We start from the raw sequence: 11031 nt of genomic DNA on the forward strand, positions 1-11031 counted from the left end.
TGTTTAGAATCTGTGAACCTGCAAACAAAACCAGCATGAAGCCCGTGTTGTTTATTCAGAACAGAATCTTTAACTTATCGTTCGCATTTCCCACCCAAGCATGGCACAACTGATATCATCATCATCACCTGTGCGTACCATAAAATCACAACCAAACCTGATTCAATCCTGCCCCCTTGTGACAACACTGTGGGATTTTTTTTTAACTGGACTGCCGGATACGTTTTGGTCCCAGCACACAAAACAGAAATATCACAGAGCCCAATGTTGATCGTTTTTAAACTCCCAGGAAGAGAACCGTTTAAAAACAAAACTGAGTCACAGTAACTAAGAGATGTGTTCACCAGGACGTGTCTCACTCAGAACGGAGATAATCTACTCACGTAAGAAAAAAGTGCATCGAAAACAGTCGTTTCTCAGTTATTTAATCCCTTTGATTTCAAAGAATATTTGGAATATAAAATGATTAAAATCAACAATTATAAACAAGATAAAATATGACAGGAATATAAACAGAAGGTGAGGGCTGCATTTACATTGTGCATTTATATTGTACAATTCATTGTTTATTCTGGTTTTACATTCTCGCTGTTGTCAGAGTCTACCAGTACTGATAAAAAGTAGAATCACAGGCCATTCATGAAAAGAGCGGAGCATGAACTGCGTGCCCTGCGAGGCAGAGAAATACTGCAGGAGCTCTTTGACTGATCGGGGTGAAGAGTGAGGCCAGAGAAGGGAAAGCTTGCTTTCTCTTATCTATCAGGAGACCAGGAGGTGCTGGTCTCCTGATAGTCTTGATACATGGAGGTGCTCAATTAAGCTAAGAAAAATTCAGATATTTTTATTTATTCATTTCCTTCAGCACAAAATGTGTGTTTTTGAAAACATTAGAAACTTGCCAGCATGTTTCTGTCAATTTAAATGTCTTTGAAATCTCCCCACCTCTCAACTCTCTCCTGCACTTTAAAGGTGACAAACCACCGTCCCTGCAGTCGTATTTATCAGATATTACCAGAGCTTTATTAACTGTTTTTTTTTCCCTTGCTCAACTTCTATACATGTGAATTAGAACATGTCTTGCTGGCTTAAAGCAACACAATTCAGGCTGCGAGTCTTAATATTTCAACATTATCTAAACAGCCGTCTGGTGACAGCAATCAAATCACCAGAGCACAACGGCAGCATGGCGAAAACCCGACCCTACTGCCCAGGAGAGTATGAAACATACACAGTGATGCATTTTGGAAAGCTTGTTAAGCAGAAGACAGAAGGACAAGAAGATCCAGGGGCTTGCTTCGAGTGCTTCTCATTTTGTACTCATTAGTGTCCTCTCATAGTTTAAAAAAGCAAAGCACAAGAACTCCAATAAACTCTGCCTGACCTGCAGTTAAAAAGTAAAAGCAAAAGAACTCATTCTATTTAGAAAATGTTCTGGGATTGTTAATTTTCAAAATTTCATTAAGTGCTTAATATAAAAGAGAGGCCTTCAGTATACAATCACCACATCATCTAAACCTGCCTTTGTACTAAACCCATTTATTTACTGGTAGATAAACGCAGGCAGGCAACTGTTCTCTAGTATTGCAGACATTTTGGCACCAAAGCCTTATAGGCACAAAGAAGCAGCCTCAGGAGTCTATGCTGTGTTAACAGGCATCATTGTAAATAAGCGCAGGTGTAATACTGTCTTTATTAGATCTGAAGTGATGCAGACTTCCTCCTCTTGACTCAAGTTCATAAACAGTGCTGAGAGCAGAAAAGAAAAGCACACAGTGCAAATGGCAGAGAGGTTTCAAACTATCAGTGACTGGCAGCTGTAACAAAAGACGGAAGGGACACTATACTGTAACCTACTGAAGCATCAAATGTTTTCAGTGCTGATTTGGGTTCAAATGAATTCTCTGTAGTCACGCCTGTTTCTGGAATGTATGAAAATAAGTCTCTTCCATTATAGTTTTTTGCTGTTTGGTTTCCTCGACTCATGCTAGTTATGTAAAATTAAGATGCAAAATGGAAATGGCAGAAAAACCTTACATGAGTTCATGTTCAAATTTCACATTCTTGTGAGCACACACACACACGTGCCGTCACGTGTATTGTTTAACCACTCATGATTAACTTGTCGAATGGCTGCTGTATCAATCTTCCCACAAAGTAAGTAGTTTAAAGGAAAGGCGGTGTCAGAAATACACCTCCAGATGGCTCGGTGCCACGTATTCTACATTCACACACCTGCAAATGACATTTAAGTGCATCTAATGGGTGACGTTCACCCCACTGAGGTGTACAATAAATGCCAAGGCATCAATTAAGTACTTACAAGCCAATTTTGTGCAGTTTTGAGAGACAGAGAAGTTAGCTGACACCATCAGTCTCAGTGTGGTAAACTCGAACCAGCTGGTACGTCAAGGTTGTTTGTTCAAATGAAAACGCTGAGAATTGCTAACAAATAGAGTCCGACTCTGGTTTATCCACCCCCACCCTCACATACACACACACATGCACGCACACACACACGCCTCACTCGCTCAGCACACTACTCCAGCTGTGACAAACACTGCAGTGCATTTTGTCTCGATGCAAACGAGTGATTTTCACATTAAGAGCTCAGACTGACGTCCGTGCGCTGTCTCTGCTCGGATGCTCGCTGCAGCACATGCTGGGTTTTAGCCGGTGTCTTCCTCGGCGTCATGGCCGTGGAACTTCTCTGAATTGGAGGTACCTTCAAAGCGCTGCGAGGCAATGGCGGCTTGATGAGACATACTCTTCCTCACAATGTCGCCTTTCCTCCACAGTGTGATCTCCTGGAAAAAATTAAAACAACATACATGGTGATGTGACGGGGAACTCTCAGATCTATAAAAGTTCAAAATATAAACAATTAACTAACTGCAAAATATCCTCAGGTTGCCAGAAGAATTATAGTCTTTTTTATTTGCCCCATGTGCTCTCATATTTACCAGTAATTGAATCAAACTCAGTTATAAACATTTCTTCCTCTCACATGTTTAACCCTCCTCAGTGCCTCTGTGTACACAGACTGGGGCGTGTGGCCTTGATGCCAAGACTCTGACACCCAATCAGCTTTGTTTTCCAGCTAGAGTCCCAGGACCATGATTGGACAGGAGCCCAGTCCTTGTACTGGATACACAAAACTGTACTGATTGATAACTGAGACCGTGTGTTTTCAGAAGTGCAGAACAGCGCACATACATTTTTCATTGTATTCATGGCTGTGCAAATCTTCCTTCTTTTATTCATCTTGGTCATTATGAACTTTTATGCACAAGCCCCTATTATACTCTTTTTTAGCCATGAATGGATGCGTTTTCTTCTTAAGTTATTAGACAACAACAAAGAAACAGTACAAAGTGCAGAAAAGCTCACTTAGTTTTGCTGGCCTCAAAAAAAGCAAAAATAACAAAGAAAATCAGAGGATCAGCTGTGAACTGCTTCAACTGGGCAATAGAGAAACTGCATTTCTGGACTGGCTTTACTTTTCAGCCCGTGAAGTTGCTGCCTGCCTGTAACCCTCACTGACATCGCCAACGGTTCTTTTCCCCAAACCTCAGAAAGCTCGTCCAGAGACACAAAGTCATTATAGATCTATAGTACGATATTTCTAGAGGACACATTTTCTTTACCATGTCTAAAGTGGTCATATTCCTAGATACTATGACTAAACACAAAGTAGAGCTCCAAGAACGACACAGTACTCGAAACTGCTTGAACCACAACAGCTGGAACGTCATTAACAGTCACCTGTGTGAGTGATAGGGGTGGGGGAAAAAATCGATACTGTGTAGTATGGTGATATTTTGTTTGCTAATAATGTATGGATACAGGGACAGCAGAAATCGATATTTTGTTACAAAAAAGGTTTTTGTGCTCTGACTTCAGAGCATGTTGATCCTTTTTCTGAGCAAGAATCCTGACATTCCTTCACTGTCCAAATGTGACAGTTTACTTATTTTAATTTAAGACATGTTTTATTTTAATTAAGTTTAAAACTTTTTTATTTAATGTAAAATTATATTTTGTTTTAATTTACTTTCAAATTCTTCAGTTGCTGAAGGGGCTGCATAGTTTTCATAAACTGCATAGTTCAGAATAGCTATAATTGTACCAGATGGTTGATTCAGTTAAGTTGGACTAGACTGTAATACAAACCGTTCAGTTTGTCAACAATCAAACTGAAATGAGAGAAAGACTGAGTGTGAGACTTTGATATTAGATAAAATGAATATTGATAAAGTTTACCTTTATGTACAGAATCTGAATATCGCAAAATATTTTTAAAAATTGCAATAATATCGTATCGTGCGTTAAATATCGTGATAATATCATATCGTGGGATGTATGGTGATTCCCACCTCTAGTGAGTGAGCAGAAGAACTACAGATCTCGTGTGATCTCACTGTCTGTGTACCTGCTGTTTGAAATAGCGTCTTTCCTCTTCATCGATGAGGACCAGATTAAGGTAGTACCGCACAGAGAACTTCTTGTTAATGTCCCTCATTGTGGGGGTCAACTCATAGCCTGCCAGAAACAGCCTGATGGGGATGGACTCTCCTGTAGCACAAGACAAAAGCAGGTTTAGTTTGCAACAAATGAGATCTGCTGCAACAAGCAGCAGAACCACAGACCGTGAAAGGCCTCTGACCTCACCTCTGACGGGGGCACCATCCATTATTTCATACTTTGCTATGGTGTCGTTCTCATGGTAGACGTTAGGGCCTGTGCCAGTTGTCTCCCGCTTGATGATGTCAATCTCCATATGTCTGATCTTAATCCTCACTAGGAGGAAGTAAATCTTCCCTACAATAACATCTTTTAGGTGATACCTGCAAGCAGATGATGGAATCTGTTAATATCCTCTCTTGCTTTGATCATTTCAATTTCTGATTGCAAAGAAAAAAGAAAATCATACTTGGACTTATTGTACTCAAACTCTATGTGTAGACAGTCCTCAATGCCAACTTCCATCTTGATGGAGGAGTTCAGCTCGGGGTAGGTGCTGAGTGTGTGAACCACAAGATCCAACTCTTTGCTGATGTCGTTGAGTCTCCGGCCTACTGTCGCCCTGAGAAAGTAGCTGGAAGCAAATGCAAAAACATTCGGATACAAGAGAAGAGCATGTCACTAACAGCCAGTAAGCAGCATGTGAGGTTGCACTGACCAGTACACAGATTTTCATCAACTGTTGAATAGGCCAGGAGGATTGGAACAAGCAGGGAAATGACAAGACTGGCAGTGCAGATCGAGAATCCTCACTACACACACATTAGCGATTTTGCGAGCCCTGTATCTGATTGAGGAATCACTCATCTTTGGAAAAGAGAGTTTATTACAGAGAAATGGCTCTTTCCAAAATAAAAGCTATACTATACGCTTCTTCTGGGCTATATTCTCAGCAGCATATTAAACATATCAGGTCCCCATAAGGAGAATCATGTGCTAACGGCTGTCTAAATGACTCGGGTAAAGTTTGTAGCATGCGTGCTTGTTGTTTTTGTCTGCTTCCACTTGTCTTTGCACTAGGATGATGTGGGCGTAAATGTGCAGTCATATTCGTTGTGTTCCCACTAGTGCTGTCAGCATTAATCTCGTTGAAATGACGTTAACGCCACAACACGGCAAATCTCCGTTAACGAGCTACCGCGGATCGCCCCGTGCGTGGGGCTGGACGGTCAACGCGTTAACGAGCTAACTGCGCTAACACACTAGTTCCCACCAATGTAATTGAGCATTGCGTGGCACATCCAACATACTGCTTTACTTTAGTCCATGACGCGCTTACCTTCAGGGTCATACTTCACATAAAAATCAAAATAGTTCCAAACGCCAGATCTGAATGAGGGTGGGGGAGGTTCAATTTGCCATGTTGCAACAAGCTTAGCTTCTGTCTCGCTAGCTTGCCCTGCGCTCAGTGAATCTGTGTTCGACTACTCCGCCTAGGCTGCACTGTCGAGCGCAGATCCACTGAGCGCTCAACACAGACAGCACCGTCAGAAGGAAAGTTGATAAAATAAAATAAAAATGTTGTATCGTTCGATACATATGCGTACCGAACCGAAAGCACTGTATCGAACGGTTCAATATCGATACGAGTATCGTTGCACCCCTAGAGAACACCAAAGTGTACAAGAAACACACAACTTTTACAAGTGAAGGCAAACTAATGTAGCAGTTTATTTGCATTTCAGATCATATCTTAAGTAGTTCTTTGTAACTGACGTTTAGTAAAACAAGCTGGGGTTGGACCAGAGCACCTGAAGATGCTTTTCTTTACCACCGACGTTGTTGAGCAAGTATTGTTATGGTTTTGCATGTCATGAAGTAATCTTACAAAGAAACTTCAAAGATATCTTTGAACCAGTTTGAAAACCTCACATGCAAATTTAATGGGAAAAAGAAGCCACTTCATGAGTACACACTGTCTCTCAATTTCTTAGTCAGGTGCACCACTTACTCAAATCATCTAGTTTCAAAACAGCAAGATAGTAATGATGAAAAAGCTCAACTAAAGACTTAAAAGTGGACCTTCCCGGTGCTTGAAAGTAGGGCTGGGTATCGTCACTGATTTCTATAACTGATTCAATTCTGATTCACAAGGTCTCGATTTGATTTAATTTAACTCAATTTTGACTCAGATAGGCAGAAATATTATTATTGTAATCATTTATCAGTACTGACACTTGTCAGACTTCATCGGAGGTGTGAGCATCACAGCAGATGCCTTTGTGTCAAAGTAACTGAAGATAAAACAGAAAAACATGAAGGAGATTTTCCTGGCCTGGCTTTTTATAGCAGATAAGAAAACCATGAATCAACATATACCTGATGCTGCTGAAGTGAAGCAAAGCAAAGTTACAGAGGTTTTTATTAGAGATAAATCTAAGCGTTTTGTAATTTGGCATAATTTCAAAAAGCTTAAATTTTCTTCGGTAGTGAACAGAAGACATTAGGCTCTCTTGACAGAGGGCATTTTTGAAAAAACAAAAAACCAAAGATGAGAAAATTGATAGCATTCTCACTCCTAAATATGAAGCAGGAAATTGAAGATGTATAGCTTAGCATATACGAATGAAATACAGGGTAACACCTCAACTGCACAAAGGTTAAGGAATGTCCAGCGTTACAGCACGCCATCAAAAACATGGAACAAGCCATTAATGATTCCACTTGCAGAGGACCGAGCACAACTTACCGTAACTTGACGTTCTGACCAGTGTATGATTCGTAGGGTTTCTCCACATGTGTGAACTCAAAGTCAAACGTCTGTGACTGTGTGAGCTCCCCTGGTCGAGCCAAGTCTTTCACCAGAGACACAAACTCGTGATGATTCCCCCTGTCATAGTACATTTCTGGAAACACAAATTAACAGTGTCACACATTGCCCATCGCTGAAGTCATTTTAAACTCTTTTATCTGAGGAACTGCAAAGACAATTGTGTACTGACAGTCCTCACAGTGACCACTTCTCCCACTGTGCTGACACACTGACTACATGGTGCAAGCTGAATTTCAGCAGTGAAATGACTGGTCAGAAATGAATTTACATACTTTATAATTATTACTGTTTGCTTTCCATTTCCTATCTGCTCACAACTATTTCAAAATCAACTGAGATACTTTAACATGCAAATGAAAAATGATAATCATTTTAACCAACTGAAAAAAAGACTGACAGCATGATGTTGAAACTAAGCAACGCTGTTATTTGAAAAAATGTATTCTAAGTTTGTTTCTAGCGTGAGTAGCACATTTGAAACAGTTTGTGCAGGCCTGTGTTTGTTGCATCACTTCCTCTTTTAACAACTGTAGAGGTTTGGGAACTAAGGAGCGTGAATGCTGTAGGCCAAAATGCTTTCTCATTCTTGCTTGTTAAAGCATTGCAGCTGCTTAAAAGTCCAGGACACTGTTTGTCATGTTCATGTTTCAGAATGTGTTTGAAGTTTCCAACAGGTGACAGGTTTGTACTGCGGGCAGGCCAGTTTAGCACCCAGATTCTTTTAATGCACAATTAGGAGTTGTGATCTGTGGAATATGATTTGGCTCCGTTTTGCTTAAATAACGCAGACATTACCTACAGAAACAAAAAATACAGCAGTGTATTCTGGTCCTAAACCTCTATATATACACTGCATGTTTCTAGAGTGCCACAAACAACAACCAGCTTGGATAGAGTGTAAACAAACAAATATGTAACTATATATAAGAAATGTCAGAGAAATCTGTTTGAGTTTGTCTGAGAGAGAGTAAAAAAATATCCAGTGTAAGACTGGATATCTGCAGGGTTGAAACTACAATGTGCAGAACCATGGAATACAACACTTACTTCACCCTGCTGTGTGTTACCCGGTTATTTTATACTGGTTATAAAAGGGAACCACCTGAGTAAAATAACCATTACAAAAGCTGATGTTTTAAAGAAGGTAAATACAGGACCAATTAATAACAGTCTGTGGCAGCATAAACCCTTATTTAACATTAAAATGCAACAGCTGGGATTTGCTAAAGAGGCAAAGTGTCAGTTTTGTAACTGAAAGTTGTGGACAGCGGTACTTTTGCAGCTGGTCCTATGGTATATATAATTTCAGGAGGCGAATATTAACATTTGCAGCCTGTAATTTACTAAAAATGACATTAAATCTAACACTGAAAAATTATGCCTCTTCTGGTTGTGATGCATTCTTAGATGAGGTTTATTTGGAATAAGGCAGAGGAAGAATAAATGCATAATTGGCACATTGGGTGAAGGGCTTAAAGCGGTGACTGCAAAGCCAAACTTTGGCTGTCCTAAACTCTTCACTGATTTCACATGCTGCATGGTTAGAGGTAAGCCCTACATCATACTCTCCTTCGCTGGGTCTGCTGGTTTTTTAGCTGCTAATTTGTGGTACTTAGCATTAATGTGGTGATTGCTGAAGTGAACTGGCTGGGCTTTTGTATATAAATATAGACCATCTTGCAGCTGCAGCATCACAGTAATTTGTCCCAGTTAGTAAATCTGTCCCATAACCAACAAAATTAAATTACTAACTCCTTCCCTCCTCCTTGTTTCAGATTTCTGTGAGCAAAGTAAAATTCCTTCAGTCCATTACTTATCCCAGCTGATCCAAGACAAAATACAATACAGAACAAAACAACAGACTAATGCAAACTGAGTTGTACAGAAATAAATTCATGTTAAGAGGTTATGGTATGAAGTGTAATAGACACTTAATAATAACAATTCCGTGTTGTTGTTCTTTTGTTTTTGTTTTTTGTTTTGGTCAAGACCAGTCTGACGGCCTCCGACTATGAATTATGGGATGGCACTGATCACAGCGTTTATCATGGCCGCCACAGAGACACTTCCAGATCACTTAAACGGTATAATCTGATAAACACTGTTTTAAACACACGGACACAACAGAAACGCCTTTAAGCAGTTTCCTTGAAACTCTCAGCTCGCGGGCTGCCATCTTTGATTGAACACGAGTAAAAGTGACAATCACCTAATACTTCAGTTCTTACTTACATCTGATGATCTAGGCACCGAAAGTGCGAGTTAACAAGAAGTGTATGTTACAGAAGATGTTTAAAAGAAGGGCCAAAGGTCACTGAGACGCAACGGCTCTCCAATGGCTGACGAATCAGCTGACGTCGCTCGCGCCCACATCTGTCACGAGACCCGACACTTCAAATAGACACTTGTTACTGCGGCCGAACTTTAAATGCGTTTCTTGTCACTTTTTAACCATTAAAGCTGTAAAATACACCATGCTGATAGTCGTCAGTACATGTAGCTAGCTACCCAGTATTTCCTGTCACACTTTGGCTACTTATGTCTGGAATGTGGAATTCAGGCCTAGCAGCTGCTCACCTATCTGGCCGATAAACTCGATTTTGATGCCATTATGCTCCAGCCTCTTTCCCGGGTATTTGAGTGTAACGTTGACTTTTCCGGAAACAGTTTCCCCGTCGTAGAAAAGGAAATATTTGTCTTTCCTGCCGTCTTCGCTTCTGTGCTCAGCTTTCTTTCTCGTTTCGGCGTCATTCAGAACTATATCTATGTCCGCACTCTGGCCAAAACCAAAAAAGCTCATTGCTGCTCGTTAGTCAAGCGAAGCCCTGTGGCCGGATCCCGCTGGAAATGCGCTGTCTTCCTAATGAAAGAACACACTGTAGTTTGTTCTCGGTTTGCCGCGAGGAGTTCAGCGCGAGCTGCTTCCCAGATTATTGCATATTTTGAGTTACAACCGCCTGACTGCGCATGCGTCTACAGTCACGTGAGGGAAATTGTATTCTTTGTAGTTTGTTTCGTTTCTCTGTTCATGAATTTTTGACAAATTGTACTCTCGGTGCTAAAATGAAAAATTATAACGAGCAATATTTCGCTGAATAACAACTTTTCAAACAACGGTAACCCTCCCCTTCACCCCACCTCTGCACCTTTCAGGCGCAGTATCAACAGGCGGAAGAAGCCTGGTCTTTTGGGTTGCTACTGCCCCGAGTAAAGTCTTACAGGTGTTGGAATTTCCAATTTAGACACAATCTAATGGCCTTCAAATTATTGATTGACCAAGATGTTCTTTTGGAGGCTGAGGCTGTCCCGGCGACCGTAGGGCAAGAGGCAGGGTACACTCTGGACATGTCACCAATCTGCTGGCTAACATCGCCACACCTATGTGTCATTCAGATTAACCGATTAAACTAACCACATGTCTTCGGACTGTGGGAGAAACTCACGAAGACACGAGGAGAACAAACAAACAACTCACAGAAACGCCATGGCTGGATGATGGGGTACTTGATGATGATTCTGAGGTACTTCGTGCTGTGAGGCTGTGTGTGCTGCCCGCTTCTTAATATACTTGGTATTATTCTGAGTATAATTATGTTTTTGTTTATGTGGATATAGTACATTTGTATCATTCATTTACATTTTTTAACAAAATTTGTTTACATTTTTAGTAAGTGTGAGAAAAGAGTTTGATCAGAAGTTTACTTTGTTTTCCAAAAAAAACTTTTCTTTTTCTAATT

At 40.6% G+C, this 11031-nt stretch overlaps 1 protein-coding gene across 1 annotated transcript; it reads right to left on the bottom strand.

Moving 5' to 3' along the window:
- Positions 1-409: 409 nt before the first annotated feature.
- vps26bl (vacuolar protein sorting 26 homolog B, like) lies at positions 410-10246 on the bottom strand. The gene is made up of 6 exons (XM_087847104.1): positions 9872-10246; positions 7211-7367; positions 4931-5095; positions 4669-4844; positions 4430-4572; positions 410-2804 (listed from the first exon to the last, which is right to left on the bottom strand). Exons 1-6 carry the CDS (start codon positions 10092-10094, stop codon positions 2667-2669), a joined length of 1002 nt encoding a protein of 333 aa, XP_087703230.1. The 5' UTR covers positions 10095-10246; the 3' UTR covers positions 410-2666.
- Between the last annotated feature and the right edge of the window lie 785 nt (positions 10247-11031).

Source organism: Neolamprologus brichardi, chromosome 10 (assembly GCF_056152115.1).
Source record: "Neolamprologus brichardi isolate AB-2024 chromosome 10, ASM5615211v1, whole genome shotgun sequence".
In the NCBI taxonomy this organism is placed as follows: domain Eukaryota; kingdom Metazoa; phylum Chordata; class Actinopteri; order Cichliformes; family Cichlidae; genus Neolamprologus; species Neolamprologus brichardi.